The 20473-nt window shown below is 42.0% G+C and overlaps 1 protein-coding gene across 3 annotated transcripts in view; it reads right to left on the reverse strand.

Moving 5' to 3' along the window:
• Positions 1–7911: 7911 nt before the first annotated feature.
• Positions 7912–20473, reverse strand: part of DVL1 (dishevelled segment polarity protein 1) — a 668196-nt gene continuing 655634 nt past the window's right edge. For all 3 annotated transcript variants that reach the window (XM_086921442.1, XM_086921440.1, XM_086921443.1), the window contains 2 exons: positions 19916–20122; positions 7912–12376 (listed from right to left, as the gene is read on the reverse strand). In XM_086921442.1, the coding sequence (XP_086777568.1) occupies positions 11973–12376; positions 19916–20122 (611 nt within the window). In that variant the 3' untranslated portion in view covers positions 7912–11972. The remainder of the gene's footprint in view (positions 12377–19915; positions 20123–20473) is intronic.

The raw sequence follows: 20473 nt of genomic DNA on the forward strand, positions 1-20473 counted from the left end.
GAGACGAGTCTCTGGAAAACGCTAGCGGCTGAGACTAGCCCAAAGGGTAGTCTAGTGAATTGAAATGTTCCCTCGCTGGTGATAAAAGCAGTTAAGTGCTTGGAGCTGTCATCTAGGCAAATTTGATGGTACGCATGTTTAAGGTCCAACTTACTGAAGAACCTAGCTCCTTTAAGAGTCGATACCAATTCACCAATGTTTGGCAGAGGGAACACATCAGCGACAACGCACTTATTTAAGGAACGAAGATCTACACAGAATCTAATCTTGTTATCGGGTTTCTGCGAGATCACAACAGGCGAAACCCAAGGAGATGCTTCAATGGGTTCAATAATTCCCCCTTGGAGCATTTCCTCAAGGGTAGCCTTAACTTCATTCCGTAAAGCAAAAGGCACCCTCCTCACTTTGTGTTGAACAGGTGAACTGCCCTCCTTGAGAATAATGCGATGTGAGTAGCCTATGAGTTCACCCAACTGGTCCCTGAAAACATTCTTGTATTTGGCTAAAATGTCCTCCAAGGATGAGGTCTCAACTATAGAAATAGGATTATCAGATCTAGGATCAACCACAATGTGCAGATCATATTGATGGTGACGACCTAAGATTGCTGGACCGTCAGTTGAAATATATATTTTACCATAAGCTGATCTGCCTTTGAAGTCAATTCTAGCTTCAAAGAAACCTAGCATGTCAATTTTCTCGACTTGGTAGCCAGACGGAAAGATGTCACATGTTTTAAGTGCCCTTTCACCCCACACATTCTTCATTAAAGAAGTGGGTATTATGGTCCACTTGGAACCCGTGTCAACCATGAGAGAAATAATTTTCCCATCAATAACAAAGTCATCCTTATAAGGATTGCCTCTCTGGTCCTTACACGAGCATACAGTATCACTTAGAACCAAAATTTTGTTAATGTCACGTCTCAAAGCATCACATTCATTAATAACTGTTACTCTTGAATTATTCTTATTTCTACACATTTTTGCGAAGTGTCCCACCTTACCACAACGTAGACGCTCTTTGTTGTTTGCGAAACAAAATTTCCCATCAGAAGAATGAGAAAAACTGCCACACCTAGAACAAATCTTTTGGCTATTCTTACTAAAAGATGATTGCTGCACATTCTTTTTTTGAAGAACATAACCTTTTTTCCTAACAATTGCAATGGCTGTGGCTTCATCGTCACTGTTATCGCTTAGAGTACTCTTATCGGAAACTTCTGCCACCTTAGTCTCTAAGCCACTTTTCTGCAACTCCCTCATACACTTTTCACTTTCCTCCACAACTTTGGCTAGTTCTATGGCATCCTTCAAGGTTGGATTCTTCGCCGCCCACAAACGTTCTTGGACTTTTCTGTTATTGGCTTGAACGACAAGCTGGTCTCTAATTAGTTCGTCCGCCATCTGGCCAAAGTTACATTTAATCGATAATTCACGCAGTCTTGCTACAAACTCGTCAATGCTTTCATCTGCTAATTGTTTGTTTTTATAAAATTTATATCTTTGAAGGATAAGATTCTCTTCTTTGCCAAATCGGGTTTCTAATCTTGTTACAGCTTCTTTAAATTCATCTAAGTCAACTTGTGACCCTGCAGGTAGTACTTGTGGTAAATATCTGAAAAGTCGCTGTCCCTCTTTACCCAAAGTGGTCATTAATAGAGCTTTTTTTCGCTTGGGTGAATAGTCCTCTCCATCAAGAGCTTCAATATAATTATTGAACATGACTATCCAGTCTTCCCACGCTATTGGTGGATTGCCAGGCTCTGACAAGAATTGAGGAGGAAGGGCAACGTTAATTGAATGAGCCATAGATAGAGAATTACCTTTTATGGACCAAAATAGGGTAAAAAGTATAAAAAAGTACACCAAGCAGTAAATGAATAAAAAGTTATAAAGTATGCGCTTACTCCAATAAGTAGTGAAGATCCGATGGCAGGTAACTATGCTTTACGCTTTGCATCAAGCGTAGCCTTGGAAACTGTCAACAACAAAGAGAAATACTTTTAAAGTGGCCGATAACGTCGTGCGTGTAATTGACTACACGATAGACGTTGTGGACAGCGAGAGTCTACGCGCATGGAGAATGCGCTTCTGAGGCGCTGCACAGGCTGTTGCGCGCTTCTGTGACGTTGGTGACGCTGGTGACGCGGATGATGCTACTGCTCGCGTTGATGGTGACGCTGCTGTCTGAAGTACGCTGCAGACGTTGTTGCGCGCTTTTGTGACGTGATCAAGATACGCGGTGACGCTGCTGCTTGCGCTGTCGCCTGAGAGCCGCTTGCTGCCGCCTGAGTTGTTTATGCGGCTATGTGCTCGCGTTGCTAGGCAACTCACCAGGATTCTTTGGCGTTGAAGTGGATGACGTCAATCAGCATTTCGGAAACTCCAGGAAAGTCTGTTTTTTGCCAAATTGATCACCGCCAACGCTGAAAATCACCGCTAACACTGAAGACGATGTCTGCGTCCTCGCTGTGTACCACACGGGGTTCTTGAGGGGATGAGACTCTACCTCCCTGTGTAACTTTCTTGGGCTGCAGCAACAAACGGAGAACAGTGGTCAGACGCTTCACCAGTCCAAGTCGCCAATGTTGTAAATGATAAGAAGACTCCAGGAGCAGGTAAGTGAAGATATAGCTTTATTGCAGCACACAGGAATAGGTAGGTCCACCCCTCGTCCAACCAGAGCTCCAACTGCCAACAGGGCGAAGGAGAACTCCAGAACCAAGAACACACAGAGGGATCTAGAGTGCTGGCCCAAGGAGGAAGCAAAGCACTGTACAACAGGGACCCATAGCGCCACATCACCAAAGGTACCAGATTTGCTACAGTAAGCAACACACACTGTGCAGGGATAGAATATTGACAGTGCTTAGTTTGAGCCCGTGGTCGCGAGTGGAGCCCACCGGCAGTCGTTTTTGGGGACCAATACGTATTTTTCCTCATCAGGCTTTTATCCACACCAAGAGAGAGAAAAATACAGAGAGGGCAAAGAAGGCTGAAAAGAAAGACCCAAAAACAGCAACAAAGAGTGGAAATAAAGATGACGAAGAAACTGCAAGATTAAAATAAAGGGGCAGCTTGTGTCTGGTGGTGGATGATAAAGACATGAGGTGGAATCATTATTGGTGCAAAGTGATTCGAAATCCACAGCAGGACATCCAGAGTTGCAAACGTTGGTGAATAGTTGTGGTTACAGACTAAATCACTATGAGCTAATTATAAATGTTCGTTTAGTCTTTTGCGCCCCATATTGTGCTCTCCTGTGCTCGTGCAATGCATGACTAAGTAGTTATCAGTAATCGGGCACCGGGTGCTTCAACACTCATATCATGTGTACCCTACTCTTCGTAGCAACCTGCCAGGCATTCTTACACTAACGCCAACAATATTTTCTAATCACCAGATAGTTGGGTCAAGACTGTGGAGACAGCTCTTGCAGGTGAAAGATACTGTACTAGATTAGTAGTGGTTTACATGGGCCAATGCAAGGCTAGTAATGCTGGATTGCATCACTTTGAGATAATCATCTTTTTATTAAATAAAGAAATGTCAGCAATAACTCTGCTGACTATGAGTAAAGCTTAGATACAAAAGGATAATAGCCCTTATGAAATGTCAGCTCTCAGTGCATAACAGAGAGGACCTAGGTTGATCATCAGCCGCCTACGTCAAGGAGGATGTATGGAAATGGCTGAAGATGCAAAAGGGTTCTTATTAGTCCATTTACGAGTAGATCTTGCTGTAGGAGTGAGGTACCAGTATAGACCGGACATCACAGAAAATGTTTGGGTATGTCTTGAGACCAATGAGAGGGGACTCAAAGGCAGCGGAAGTGGGTCCACAAGAGGCACAGGCAGTAAATGCCTACATGCTGCTAGCTGGCCATGTTTTCCTCTCCTAGCAGCTCACAAGCCTGGACTCCTACGCAGGTCACCAGCGCCAGGTGGTAGGGTTCGACTGGCATTGCAGCTCAGCTAATGAAGTGACAGTGAGCTGGTTAGCAAAAGTATTGAACATTTAACTATTTTAAGAGATATAGTTAATCTATATCCCCCACATCTACGGAAATGCAAGTGGGATTCCTCCTGAAGGCCTAGACCAGTTCTCTATCATCTAATCCTTGCCTTTGGTATGGGTGGAGGGAAACATCCTTTACAACAAAACTTTTACAACGCAGTGCTATTACAACGCAGGTTTTACAACGAAAACCATTACAACGCATTGCGCTGTGGGGCGCTCTAGGATAGGGAATAGATTTCATTTACTATCCAACACCTTCCCTAGTGTCCACGGGGACTGAAGTTGGAATAGTAAATTAAACTATTCACTATCCAGGACCCCAAAGCACTAAGCGTTGTAAAGGTTTGTGTTGTAAAACTGGCGTTGTAACAGCATGCGTGGTAAAAGCATGCGTTGCAACGTCATACATCCCGATTCCACCATAGGATGTATGACGTTACAACGCATGCTTTTACCACGCATGCTGTTACAACGCCAGTTTTACAACGCAAACCTTTACAACGCATAGTGCTTTGGGTGCTGGATAGTGAATAGTTTAATTTACTATTCCAACTCCAGTCCCCGTGGACACTAGGGAAGGTGTTGGATAGTAAATTAAATCTATTCCCTATCCTAGAGCGCCCCCCAGCGCATTCTGCAGTTTTCCTGCATCATGTTTAGCAAACATTTTTCGGCCCTTATTTTTTGACAACAGATCACAGGGCATAGCTGCATCTTCTGGATGAGCTGACATGAATATCAATGGCAGATAACAGGCCAGACCCAGAGGAGGTCCCAGATAGCCACAGGATTCCAGTATCTAGACGCTCCACATGACACAGACAACGCTTCCACATGCCAAAGCTATTTTGATTCACAGGCTAGCAACCAATCAGAATAGTCTAAACCGAAAGACAGGTTTCAGCTGGCGGTAAGGCAGTCTATAAGAATTGCTGAAGTAACCTACTATTTAGTCAGTCTTATTGGCTGCCCTTAAATGACTATTGGCCCATGTGTTTGAACTTTGACTGCTGCAGGGAAGTAATTAAAAAAAGATGGGGTAGTCTGCATCTCTGCGGGCCAAATTGTAGTTAATGAAAGTGCATGAAGCATGTCCCTGAGGGTGTGTGCTAGTTCATGCAATGAATTCATCCTTTCATTTTTAGGTCTCACCTAGGCCGGGCATGCGCTGTCTTGGAGACATGTGTTATGGGATTTGAACACGCCCAGCGCTTTCCATTGGTTCTGTCGTGGCCTTTACAAATTCCATCATTTTCATTGGTTAATAGTATACATTTATCCCGCGATTTGGCTGATTTGCTCCACCCTGCAGACTGCTCGTCATACGTTTTAGTTTCAGTGCACTACTTTTTCTTTCCACTCTCTCCTCGTTGGTCGCTGGCACACAGCGCTGCTCCCAGGTCACTTATTCTTCCTGAGCCGTTCCCCCAACATCACCCCCCCCCCTCCTCGCAGTGTGTTTTTTTTTTAGTTTCTTTGCTAGCAAAAGGTTTAAATGTGTATGAATCTTTTTTATTATTAATCATTGTTTGCTGCTCGTGTCTTTATTGCGTGTTCAGTCTCGCTACTTGCCATGCTAAACAGCCTACCCCCATTGGCACTTTCGACTTGGCAAGAACGCTGGAAACTTTTTTTATTTACTCAATTTCCATTGGATATGTGCCTTTTTTTAATGCACACACCAGCTTGTTACTTTTTGCTTAAGATTAGCGTGATGCTTACCTCACAGTCATCGCGAATCATCTTAAATCATGGTGCCATCTTCCGGAGGCTGCGCTACTTTCTTTTGTTCTGCCTGCTACCACACTACCTTCTTCCAGGCTTAGCACGGCCACAGACACCGCAGTCGCTAACAAATACCACAAGATATAGAGGGCAGCGGAGCACAAATACGAGTCTCAAAGGTGTTGTTAGGAGATTGTCACACAAAGAGCCTGCATCTGAGAGCAGCTTTTTAATGCAAATATGTCAGTTTTATGTTCTTTTGTTTAATTTTTCTCCCTCACTGTTTTTCCATGTGGCTTTTTATTTTCTCTTTATTCTCTTGCACCTTTTGCTAATAAAAAATGCATTTTCTGGCTGCCACTCCTTGAGTTATGCCTGATTGGGTAAGAAAAAAGAACGAAATAATAAATCACAGACTCAAATAACGAAAGCTGTGGACAAGTTTTAAGATTTGATCTATGTTCATTCTTCACCACCCTACTGCCTCAATTAGACCCAGCCTATTTCAGTACCTGGAATATCCGTAGTGCCATGTTTGAAGAAAATTATAATGAGCTACTCACAAAACACGCCATGTGTAAATTTCCTAAAAATAATGATTCTCGATCTGTATCAACATGATGACATTAGTAATCTAAATGTACGCATACATATTGCTTTCATCTCCGGCTCTGCCCTACTATGGTGCTGTAAACAAGAGACTGCTGCCCTAAAAACCTGGCTCTCTGGAATTTTGAAGGCCCATGACCTATAACACAAGGGTAAAAGACATTGCCCCATTTTGTGGGTCGATACTTGAGCGTTTACGACTAATAGCGGGATGGTCACTTCTTCAGTCTATCAAAAAAATAATTCTGGGTCTCCTGCCCCACCCCAAAGGCAAAAAACCTCACGCGTAGATTCCTCCAGCTGGGATTAGTGCTCGCCAAACGGTGGATTGCCATCAGCTGGATGGGGTCCAGAACTCCCACATTGGAATGCTGGGCCAGAGATTTAAGGGAATGGGCAACAGTGGAGCTGATACGAATGAAACGAGTCCGCAGAGACGGAAAATTAGAGGAGGATATACGGGTATGGCACTTAATGACTTTGAAGGTCCCTGAGAGGGAAACCTCCACCAGCCAACGGTCGGAGGAGTTCTCACCTGATAGAGACGGGTCGGAGGAGGGGGGTGAGGTGGGCAGCCCTGGCCCTGTTACAGTGTACATCACTTGGTTACGCAGTACTAGATTACTGACACATGGCGGGAAAAGAACAGACCTTATGTCCGTGGCCTGGGGGGACGGAGGGGGAGTTAAGTTAGGAATTTATTGCTTAGTTCAGTTTCTCTAGTGCACTATTTACACAAAGTTGATTGCAATACTGGCTGTACTAATGCTGATTTTACATGTTATTGTGTTCCTCCTTGCCAGGGCTGTCTAGGCCGTCATGATGGTTCTTTATTCCTTCTTTGGAATTCTTTATAACCGATCAGGTTGGCATTTATGTTGTACTGTAACTTTGGAAGATATCATTGTATTGTGCTTCTGTTGTACGTGCACTGTTTTGAGATCCTGTATAACCAAAACTACAGTAAAACCTTTTACACAAAAAAAGGGTAAAAGACATTACCATTTAAAGCTCCAATAGGTCTAACTCAAAAAAATGCGAGTCCTACTGCATTTCTAATGCTTGTTTTATTTCTGATGGGGAGTTTGCAGTGAAGCAAAACAAAATTAATTCCACAAAGAGAATAAAAAAAGCAAATACCACGACTTTTGGTTTTGGTGGACGTTTTCCGCATTCCCTAGCACTTGGAAGTCTTTCTAAACTCTACATGGAAAGGGGTTCAAAGATGTGAAGAATGAAGAGCAGCTCTAAGCCGGCTTAAAAGCAGTTGCTGTTTTTGATTGAAGCAGTTCTTATCACAGGGCTTCCTTGATACACCACCAGTTGTACAGTGGTTGTGCCATGGAAAGATGCCAGCACCTCTAGTGAGGATGATTCGTGCATACTGGAACATCCCCAACTTCTAATAGAGCCAGTGAAGAACCCTTACATTGGTGTTAGGGAGAATTTAAAGGCATCCTTATAGAGTATGGCATCTCAGAGAACAAACATACACAACACCTCACTCTTTTATTTAATTATGTAACCAGTCAACAATAATTTACAAAAATACTGCTTTTAAAAAATAAAACATTTTATTGATTGTCAGCAGAAATTCACTGACAGTGGTTCTCCCGACTGCATTTCTTTTTTTTTTTACATTTTTAAATAGATTCATGGGCCACATTAAGACTCTGTGTATGTAGTCAAGTTTGTGCTGATGGTTAACATTATGATTTTTTCACAGATTAAGGCAATTTTCATCTTGTCACTGTAGTAAGCATTCACATTAAAGTGTTTATATATATATTTATATCTATAAAACATTAAATTAAAATGTATTTTTACATAACCACTGTATATACACATTTCAACTATTCTGTACTGTAAGCATAAAAAATAAAGGGATGGAAGTTTCAATACTTTAAAAATGACGTAGAAAGTGCACAACAAGTCAACATGTTGGAGATGACTGAAAAGGCGAGTATGAGTTTTTATAAAGTTGAGTTGTACTGTAGTAAGGAACACAGCTGATAATTTCTGCCAATCTGTGCAATTCAAAGAATGCAGGACATCAAAGGTGGAGAATAAAGGGAATTGTTAACATGAAGTAGCCCCAGAGAGGATATCAACAAAATAAAAATGAGCACTCCTCAAGTGACAAAGCGATTATGGTCAGATGCTGCTTGCAAGGGGATCTCACAACACGTTCAACCCACACAATAGTCTTCATGGTTCAATATTATTATTAGTACATGGGGTTATGTGTCAGTTACCTTCATAGTAGGATTCTCCTAATTTTGTTGCTGCTATGAGAAGGTTTTTGTAAGTTTCTAAATTATTCCTGACAGACTGCACCTACATAATCAGTAAATTAAATTAAGAAAAAATTGTGAATTTTCTCTGAGTCTCGATATTAGTATCTACTAATGAGAGTTTTGTGGACCAATAAAATGGAGACAACTAAGAGACAAGCGAGATTAAGTCTGCTTGTTATATATCTTCCATCCTCAGCATCTCAATACAGAAAAAAACAAAGATGCCCTCCTCTTCAGTGTTAGGCATGTGGTAAAGCACAGCTTTCCTGTCCATAAATCGGATTACTCACATATTAATTTCTACCAGATTTATAATTGTATAATGAAATCTTTAATAGTTTTCTTGCAAACAAAATTTTGAAAAACGTGCTCACTTTGCTGAGCCATGAGCAATCACAACTGAACAGCGAAAGTCATCGAGCAGATTATACCTTTAAGGATTCAATTTGGTCAGGGGAACATGGCACAGACATGTATAACTTTGGATGGAAACAGCATGTGCATTTTAATTTAGGTTGCCCCTTGTGCAACATCCAATGTGTGTAAATTCATTAGGAACAGCATTTTATCACTTAGTATTTTTATGTAAAGCCCTGGGGTGTGATGCTTATATTAACAACAAATCTGTAGCTTCCTCTACTTTGTTATAGACGGTCGGGGTTGGGATAACTAATGTATGTCTGTCCTCATGTTGGTATTCTAGTAGCGATGTGAACAAGCAGTGGTCCACACTACAACATTTACTCCAAGTGCCTAATGTGTTCCAAAGGCCTGAAGCCCTCATCAAGGCAAGAACACAGGAGCTGTTCAACAGCAGCCATCATGGCAAGCTGGGTGATTTTGAACTCTGGAAGCCTAGCCCAGTCTGCCTCGGCCACGCTGGCCTTCAGCACTCTAGGGAAGGCTTGCCCTGTACTCAAAGCCCTAGGACCCAGGAAAATGAGGGAGTAGGCCTCTGCTCTTTCCCTCTCACATTCCCTTAGTTGAGGGCACCGAGGTAAATGTATCGATAAAGGACAGGAGGCAGGAAAGTTCTCAGGGAGGGAGGTTGAAATTGACAGCCGCTTGTTTCCTGCTGCCCTTATTGACCTGTATCAGTGTTTCTCTCAGTAACTAACTTGATTTCAAACACTGTCATGTCCTCTCACTGCCCCCAGATTTCCACTTCGTTGGGGAAGACCATACAGTTCACAAGACAAATTTTTAATCTTCTCATCGTTCATGTTTCGTGGGCCCTCATTTCCATCTATCGTGTCTCTCAATCAATCAATCAACCAATTTAAAGCGCACTAATCACCCGTAAGGGTCTCAAGGCGCAGGGGGGGAGGAGGGGAGGTGCAGCTACTGCTTGAAAAGCCAGGTCTTGAGGTGTCTCTCCTTAGCATCTTGGTGTGGCCTTAGGGTGGGTTTAACATCTACACAAGAAACCAACGCAACATACAATTTCAGAATGCAACATATCATCCCAACTCATACCATAACATATCATACCACAACATACTATAGCCTATCACACCATCACGGAACAATAGCAATCTACACCAGACCATGACACTGCTCACCCAACCATACCATAGTGTACTATGCTATAATAAAGCATGCCATACAATAAATAACACAGCATAACAGCTGTACTACATTGTAGTGTATCATAGCATGGCATATTACAAAACAGCATAACAAGTCAAACTTTAAATTAATATGGCATAGTACATCATAGTACACCACATCCTTTCAGAACACTGCATTCTACACCAGAACATAAAGGAGCATATCACACCATACCATCGCATACCATACACTGACACAATATATCATAGCATACTACACTATGCCATAACTTACCATATCATGGTACACTATGCCATAACATAATATAGTATTCCAGACCACAACATAGTATACCATTGCATACCACACTTTATCGTACCATACCATTGGATACCATATTATAGCGTAACATGGCATATGACACAATACAACAAGACCACACCATAAGACGCAAAAACATATTGTTACAAACCCCAAGCTAACATGGCATACCGCACTGAACAACACCATGCCATACAATGAAATATCACCACCCACCCCTACATACCACTGCCGGAGATGTGCATGTTGATCACCTCACCATACTTGTAATCTTCATATACCTGCGCTACGATAGCAAATCAAAGCAAGGATCTCCTTTCAAAGCCTGCTCAGTATCTTGTTCACGGTGACAATAAACAACTTCTTTTTGGGGGAATCCATCAGCCCATGCCGGCTCACCTTCCCGATCTGCACCCCAGTGTTCCTTAAATGCTAGCCCCCTCCCATGCCAGAGCAAGGTGGGCCCACTCATACATCCCCAGCTGTCCAATGATCCAGACACATGCCAACAAGGCAGGTGATGCCCTGGCACCATTTGAGATGGGGTCCTAGTGCAAGAAGAGACGTGGACAGTGTCTCTTTATGTGTTTCGGGGGGAAAGGTAAGTTTGAAATATGCTGTGCATTGGAGACGTATGTCCCAAAAAGCGCGTCTCTACTCAAATTACGCCATTAGCCTAAATATAATGAAAGAATGGAGCACAGGAGTTGGGACACCAGCCCTCTCGTACAGTGTGACGGTGACACGAGTGGCGGTTTAGTAAAAATCCTGCACCTGATGGTAGTGAGCTTTCAATCAGTATTCTTCGGCACGGAGCATTAATGGTGACTGCAGACCGTGCACCACTATTTGTGTTCACTGCTGGAATATGGGTCTTCATGTCAGTCACCATCAGTCCCATGGAAGGGACTTCTTCCTACAGGTTTCTAAGAGGGAACCTCAGTACTCAAGCAGTGCAGTCAGGACGAGTATGGCATAATGCAGTGCTACCTAACATGTTTCCAAATATCCATTCACATCACAAAACATTAGATTGTGGCAGTTCAGTACTGTTACTTGGTGACCGACTAGGAAATTGTTTTCATCGTGTCTCCCAAAATCTTCCAAACTCTAGGCTGTCTCTCTTCCCTCTGAACTCTTTGTACTCATGGTTGTAGGTCATGCACCAATCTCCTGCATTACTTTTCTTCTTTTTTTCTGGTTTTAATTGTTTTAATTGGGTGGCTCATCAATTCCTCTTTTTCTTCCAAATAGCACTGTTGTTTCAACAATGCTGTGATACTTTCTTTTATCACAACACTACAGCAGGATGACAAGTGGGGTGTGAGCGTAAGGGAGCATGCGAGGGTCTCATTTACCTAAGTGTTCAACACCAACTAAAATGAAACGAACTGAACCAGAACAGTACTCGCACAACAAAATAGCAAGAGTCTGAAGGCACTTTCCGTCACATGATGTCAACAAAGAATTCACAGGGGTTGCCCATGGCCTTCTGGAAGGACTGACGACTTGCTGTGAGCTCAGGGGGGACGAGGCTGAGCTCTCGGACTGGAGGCCCACCCGGGGGTCCGCTCGTCCGATACACTTTCGTACCAGTCCTTGGCAGGCTGTAGAGAGGCGGGACGCCGGGCGGTCCATAGGAGGAGTGGTGACTCCGCTCACTGCGGGTGACAGAGGCGTGGCTTCGGTGGCTCAGCTTGCTGCTTGGCCGTTCACATCTCAACCCGCTGTTTCTGCTGCCGCTACGGTTGGCATGGTCGGACTCGCTGCCGCTTGATTTCCGATCTTTTTCCCTGCCCGGCGTCCTTTTCTTTTCGCCGTGGCTCCGGCTGGAGCCGCTGCTTTTACTTCCTGTTTACAAAAAGCAGAAGGAAAAAAACATAAGTTTAGACATCTTAAGTCACCCTTCATCCAAGCGTTTTTATTTAAGTTTAATAGAATGCACATTTTTCAAGTTCCATGTGTCATGATGGCAATGAGATGTTACATGCAGGAGCAGGCAGGGTTGAATAAAGGTAATTCTAGCCATGCAGACAAAACGAAAAAAGACTTACGCACAAGCCTCAAAATGACAATAGTGACGAACTTAATACATTAATGCATGCGGTCTAATAATACTGCTGAGCCAAACACATATTTAACCAAGATTCACATGTCTTGGGTACCTTCTAGAAGACCTACTAACAAATTAAAAGTTTACTCACCTAAAGTAGTTTCAGTATTTTCCGTAAATAAATTTGTCTCGTTCCCTACTATTATTTGGAGCGCTCTGCCTCCTGGTGGGAGACTAGGTATGCCAGCAGTTTTAAGAAAATAAAAGCCAGTGACACAAGAAGACAACTTCAGTGGGGCACTGGTCTTATCCTCAACTCCATCTACAATGCAGCTAGGTACATAGGTAACCCGTATTGGGGTTTGATTGTTGCAACCCATTTTTAAGAGACACAATTCATGCCATTTAAACCAGATATTATCTCAGGTACTAGCAACCAAAGCTTAGTCATTACAGAATATCACTGCTCTGCCTCATGGGGATACCTAAGAGATCGTTGTACAAATCACTATTAGGGCAATATTCCATCAGTTGGGGTAAACTTGGCATAGGACAGCTGTTAACAGCTTGAAGGATACCGTGCCTAGCATTGGTGAATCTCAGGCAAGAGATTCTAATAGTCAGGGTAACCAATAGGAATTAGGGTGCTAGTTTGAATACTCGTGTTGATCATACATACATACATGTGACATGGATGACCAGAATTGAGGGACAGTAGAGGATATAATTCTTGTCTCCCAGAGGGGCTTACGGATTATATAAGGGAACAAATGTCAGGATGGCTGAGAATGCTAGCTGTCAGGCCAAAGATCATTGGCCTGTGCTCCTAAGTGTGGGCTTTGATTTGGCTTGACCATACCACAAGTACTTAGAGAAGAATAACCTGAAAAGATGCCAATCCTGAAGGAGCAGACATGAATCAGAAGACTCGGTCATCAGGGATATAATGTAACTGTTTCAAAAACAAAGAGATCACCCCTATAGATAGGTTACAAGTCCTAACTTTACTACTCCTAAACTGAGAAAAATCCTAACTTTAAGACTTTCGGTATTAACAGAAGGCATTTAGGGGTCCTAAAGTTAGGAGTCTTAACCTCTGTGAATATCGAAATGAGTAAGTGCCTTCTGTGAATACCAAAATGAGTAAGTGCCTTCTGTGAAAACCAAAATGGTAGTAAGTTTAGGATTTTGTCTTAAGTTAGTTCTGTGAATTGGGCCCATAGGTTTTAGATTGATGGCCATGTTTTACATCCAGTCGGGATGTCGGAAGGGAATGTGTTTCATCCATACTCCTTAATCCAGATCTAGAATAGCAGCCCCTTCATTCTGAAGGATATCTTATGATTTGGCCATCAAAGTAGAAGGCGTTGCTACCCTGGCAGTAAGGAGCAATGTTTAGTATGGATGTTCTGCAGCCTTTCAGATTCTTTTTGACTTCAAACAGCTCTGTATTTTAGAAAGAGGAACTTAAACCGTCAACAAAACCTGGAAACCAGAGTTAATAAAAGAGACACAAGTGTTGCTGGCACCCCCAACAGTAAAGCCATTCTATGACTAACTGAGATCAAAAAGAGAGTCCCCTCTCTGTTGCCAGGTATATTTCCAGCACTACGGTGTACTACGGTAGCTGGAAAAATGTAAAACAAAGTCCTGAGGTAGGTGTAAGGACAGGGAAAACTCTGCAGCATCAAAAGGAAAAATCAATACTACCAAGTAAGCATCACCTACTAACTTATGCTGAGACTGGGCAGGTTATTCACTTCTTCAACTATTGGTCCAAATGAATTTGGTGGGTGGGTACAAAGAAAATAAAAAAAAACCTTGCCAACGGTAAAGATGTGCTTGGAAAGGACATATAAGGAATATCCAGTTGCTAAACTACAGTTTTCTTATGGTTTTGAGTTCCGAGATCAGAAGTAGAACCTGAATTGGTCCTCAATGTGGGAGAAAAACAGTTGTAGGCACTGTGTACCCGAAAAGAAGAATCTGTAACGTACATTAACATGGACAATAATATCCTAGCTAGCGTTCTAAAAACCTTGTACGCTCTGTGAAGATTTATACGAAATCATGCAGCAGTGATGTTTGCCTGTACTCTCAGGACTTTTTTCCATAAACAGGGTTGGTTCTCCACTCGTGTGAACTTCGTTAAGTTTCCAATGTTAATACCTTCACATGTTAGCAGTTATGTGATTGCACACATTGTCGATTCACTCTCACAATTGTATTCATTACAGTTATTTGGTAAGAAGTTTAGAAATTTACCAGAACATTTTGTACAAAACACTTTGTGGATCCTATTGTATTTCTTACATCTGTTTTAAGATTTAGTACTCATATTTTGCTTCAAGCATCACTTATGCCTTTTTCTTTAAACTTCTACAATCTGGCCCTGGTCTTTCTCTCGCTATGGAGGGCCAATGCGAGGATTACGGTGCCCTGGTCAAAGAGACATTTCACTGCCCCTCTGCCCTAGCAATAGTGCCCTATTTGTTGATAACATGGCCACATTTTGCTGTCTGCTGGGGCCTCCTAAGTGTTTGCTTAGTATTACCTTGACCTAGAGTTGGCCCAGAGTGTATGGGCACGGCTTTACTTTCAGACACTAACCATTTAAGTCCTATTACTAGGTATCACTGGCTATGCTTCAACCCAATTTTCTTCTGAACAGTGTAGCTCAAATTTCTCATGTCCGATAAACAAGAGTACATACTGGTGGAGTCCCACTAACTAATAACCCTTGAGCAGAAGGAGTTCACATTGTACAGTTAGGTACATTCCAGAGCTGGTACGCGCCTACAGCCATGTTAAAATAAATCATATGCTATATTGTCCATCAAGAGCTTATCTCTTCTTCCTTTCTCTATCTAGACTATCCGACAACTTGCACCAAGGCATTATTTTGCTCTAACCAAATGTATCTCTTTTACAGTAACATGTTTCGCTATTGGAGCCCAAAAATATGATCATATTACCCCAATTCTCTTTCACTTGTCTCTGCTCTCATCCAGATGCTGTTATTGCATTCAGAGTTGCGGGCACCACTTTTATAGTGCTTCAGTTTGAACAACCTTCTTAGCACGTTACTCTTTACTGGTGGTTCTCGTTCATAGGAAACAAATCAAGGTTGGCCCAAGGACATTCCATTAGGTAAAAAGGAGATACCTCTGTATCAAGAGTTTTCCAGTTTCTTCTCTACAGTATCCAGCCCTCTCCTGGAAAACGCTAGTAAAGCTTCATGCTTGCTTACTTTCTTCAAAGCACTGCAGATCTGCCTGTGAGATTCATAGTTTCAGCACTAACCATTCCAGTTTTGTCTATCTGTCTCACCCCCTTCGGCTCAGGTAAAGAACGTTATATTTTGACATTTTACTTCCGAGCTCAATATTTATTGCCCATTCTGTCCGTTTTTTAAAAGCCACTCTGCTATCCCAGCAATGAGGTCCACACAAGCAGATATATATGAATACAAATCCTTCTTGTTAACACAATATTCTCCTCTGATCATTCCTCGTTCCATCAAACATATAAATCACCTTCTCATTGTTTTCCGAATCTCTGCACAACTTAATATCTAACCTTCCTATTGGACTACTTAATAAAACAGATTTTGTTCTCCACTCTGGAACCTCCCTTCCTCTCGCGAGTTCTGCTATTGTCTCATCTTTGTATTAGCAAGCAATCTTAAAATATTTTTGACTTCTCTCTCCTACCCTGCTCACATTTTATGTATTGCTTGCACTACCTGATTTAAGCAATGCAACATCTAAAAGTGAACATTATCTGCATAAAACTAACACCTTTCAAACTACACTACCACAATTTCACGTGGATTACTTTTCTGTCCTCTTGAAGAGCTTATTTTAGCTCTCTACTCAGATGTCTTAGCAACCCTTCAAATTGGCTTCTTTTGCAATTGCTCTTCCCCTTTCCTTTCCTGGCTTCCATTTCGCTTTCAACAGAAATTATGTTCTTATTGTTTGTAAATGAATATGTGGTCTTAATGCCAGTTATTAAGCATCTCTGGTATCCCTTCAAAAGATTTGTCATACGAGCCATTCCTCATCCTTGATATTTCCCCTTGCTCCATCATATAATAAGTTAGGTGAACAACACTTACAACGCAACTTTTACATCGCAGAGCCTTTACAACACAACCATTACAACGCAAACTATTACAACGCATTGCTCTGGGGGGCGCTCTAGGATAGGGAATAGGTTAATTTACTATCCAATAACCTTCCCTAGTGTCTACGAGGACTGGAGTTGGAATAGTAAATTAAACTATTCACTATCCAGCGCCCCAAAGCACTATGCGTTGTAGTGGACTGCGTTGTAATAATTGCGTTGTAAAGGCATGCGATGTAAATGCATGCGTTGTAACGTCATACATCCAATAAGTTATCATCTGCACTATTACTCCCTCAATGGATAAAAGGTATGAAACTCTCTCAATATTCTTCATATGTTCAATCCTTTTTTATCTCCTCCATGTGAGAACTCACCTTCTTTCATACTGTGTACCTACTGTCATCATCTGCAAACATATAACTGTATTATACTAATTTGTGTTCCACTCTTGGATAAAAGCACTTTATAACATAAATAAAGTGAAACACAGACATGCATATCCATAAACAAAGAGACGGGACCAGTCGTAAACCAGTCTTGCTACACAGGTTCAATAAAACAGAATTCAAACATATGGAGAATAAGTCACTTTCCATCTTGAATTCCAAATTTTTTGTGGAGACCAGATAGATGTGTCATTGAACAACATGAACATTTGCAGACTGTGTTGGACTGATGGCCATGCTCTTGCATCAACTACTTCCTAGAGAGGAAACCATAGGTGAATGAGTATAATTTCTGAAACTATGGGCCACTACAATGGATGATAAATGCATGGCACACAGTTGAGGAGAGCTGGAAACATTTCAAGGCGACACAAATCGGAATAGATGTTCATGCTTGGAATAATTATTATTGAGGAGGTTCTTACCAATGCCCTAGAGTCCTCCTCAATCCTCCTTCAGTCTAAGGCTGGCCCAGCACAAAACAAGGGATAACAGAGTTACAAACAAGCAACATACAGTGAGGCTGCATCCAACAGGCGAGACGGAGAATGAGAAAACACCATAAGGCCCGCAGTAGTGGTACAAACCTTCACCACGCAAGTACTGAATATTTTCAACATCACAAATGTAAACGCTCTTGCAGCCAACGTTGTATGCGCTTCGCCTACTGTAAGGACTAGTGGTGGAGCTGATTACTTTTCGCACACGTGAGAGTATGCCTGCTCATTCCTACCCAGCGGTAGTACTCTCTTACCTTCTTGGAATTCAAGAATTCCTTGTTTATGCAGTTTGAAATAATAAAACTCCAAGTGGAGTACACCAAAGACGGCTAAGGAAACATTTGAGTTCCAGTATTTGGGGACACATCTCTTTCTGTAAATAAAGGCTTCTATGACGGGGCTTGATTTCTTGCTGCCTGCAAGTCAGTTAAATTAATAATAAACGTGTGTGTGTGCATTTAGATTTGTTTTAATTCAAAACTACTCTTAATCTAAGGATAGTTCGGAAAAATAATCAAATTTGAACAATAACCCACACGTATGACGTCATCACGCACCACGATTAAAGCTGAGGGCGTGTTGCACACTGACATTCAAATGAAGGGGATTTGATGCTTTTTCACATTTTAACCTGAATGCTAGCCCTGTACTATTGTTTTGCAGCGCCACTTACGGGTTTTGGATATTTGACAAGAAAACAAAGGTCGAATGGTAAATATGAAATTCACAGGAACCCCATGAAAGACATTCATCACGTACCCGGCATATATTTTTATATTACGTGATAAATTAAAGAGGTGCGTTAAATTGTATTGTCAGTTGAAAAAAATATAATATAGCGATATATTTTCGTTCAGAAAAATGAGCGGATTCTGTGCATTGCTTCTAATGACTTTTTTATTGGATTATAATCCCTTAATTTTATAGAGATCAAACGACACGTTTGTTAGCTGTGAGAGTTTGAGAGCTTTTGCACTTGAATGCCATGTGTGGGTACAACCAGACATGGGCCACATTCACTGTGCCACTGAAACCAAGCTTTACCTGACTAAGAACCCCACTCAGTGTGCAACCAACCTTGGGTTGCTTGTGTTCCAGTTCAGGGATGACCTGCCTTGGCATTTCAGGCTGGACTATTCTTATTGGAGCAGGGTCAAGGCTGATTTGCATATAGCGGAGTCCAAACTGAGGTGGCATTGTGAGCAAAAGATCGATGGATTGGAATGCTACCCCAAGCGATTGCCAGTGGTTAGACTTATTGCAAGTGGCCTCCCATCACCTTTTGTGTGTTTGGGGTACAATTATACATAGGCTTTCTTCATAAATTGCCCTGAGAATTTCCTAAAGTAGAGGCCACTTTTTACTGCTTTAATTTTGACTGCATAATTTGTGACCTATAAGCACCAGCACAGTCATTTCCAGACAGTGTTTCATTGCATCACTGATTTTGTAAGAACTCTTTCTTTTTAAAAAGAGATGAAGCTGTACATTCTAGCAACCAAGGTAAAACAAACATAATCAGATGTATAAAAGTATTATTAGAATAAATTGCTGATTACGTTATCCCGCATCCTACACTTGGTTGGTATTTGTGTAGACGTAAGCACCTTTAGGCAATCAACAAATGAATCACTGCGGTAGACACATTTGGAACAACAAATATGGACCATAAAATATTTGTGGTGCAATGCATGTTATGATAAAACAATGTTATACATGTTTAATTAATCGAAAATTAATATGTACATTTTGAATAAGTTCTACAATCTTCTGATAAAAGGGCTTTCTGCCAGCACATGAGTGCCTATTTTGATCACATGTTGGGAAATGCACTCGTTTTTGGAGAATATGAATTATTTTTCATCATCAGACTTTAGCAAGAGTGAGGGAAAGAGGTAAAGAAGGAGAAAGAGAAAACTAGGAAAACAGCGGTAAACTGAGAAAGCAGGGTGTAAAAAACCTGCAAGAGTAGGACAGTCATGAAGTGTAAAATGGTGAACGCAAGAGGGTGATGCCAATCAAAAGTAGTAATTCATCAACCTCAGCATTTTGCAGCATTGGAGGCGGTACCCTAAGGAAAACTTTGGACCCCTGCAATCATTTTTGTACAAATTAAGCACTGCAGCACACAAACAAAGCATGGGCTCAATAAGCACAAAACACAAGGATTTGTGTAGGGGGAGTAGGGGCAACTCCAGCCAATGGTCAAACAGCATGTGGGGGATCAGAGTAGGGGGTCTCAGAGGGTCAAATGCCTTACCTTCACTCTGCTGACTGCCAGCACTACCGCTTCCATAGCTGAAGCCAGGCTCCTGGCACACTGATGGGAAACAGGGTGGGGGCACTCCATACTGGTAGGGGTACCCCTGGCCCAGTGGCCAGGGGGCTGCTGGGTGGGGTAAAGGTGCAAGAGTGTCCTGATCTGATGTTCCAGTGGAGCCATCCTTGAGGTTCAAAGCAGCCATATCTGTAGAAGAAACCAAACCACAGGAGCCTGTCAATACCTGGTGCGCAATCTGCTCAAATGCTCCAATATCAACAACCATATGCGCATGTGCCTAGCTATGGTCAGCATGCTCCTCTTCTGGTGACCTCCCTTCTCTCACCACTAACATATTTCACTGAATGCCAAAGGTATAAGTAACAATCAGTGGTCGCAATGGTCAATATTTTTTTTGCCATATATCATATGTATTAGACAACTCACTAAATCAGGTCCTATTATTACTTATCTCCCATTACATGAAAGTCACCATCTATAACTGTTCCTGCTTTCCCATCTTGCATGCACCGATTGGGGTCAGCCGCATCTGGTGGC

The sequence above is a fragment of the Lissotriton vulgaris genome, chromosome 5 (assembly GCF_964263255.1).
Source record: "Lissotriton vulgaris chromosome 5, aLisVul1.2, whole genome shotgun sequence".
NCBI classification, from domain to species: Eukaryota; Metazoa; Chordata; class Amphibia; order Caudata; family Salamandridae; genus Lissotriton; species Lissotriton vulgaris.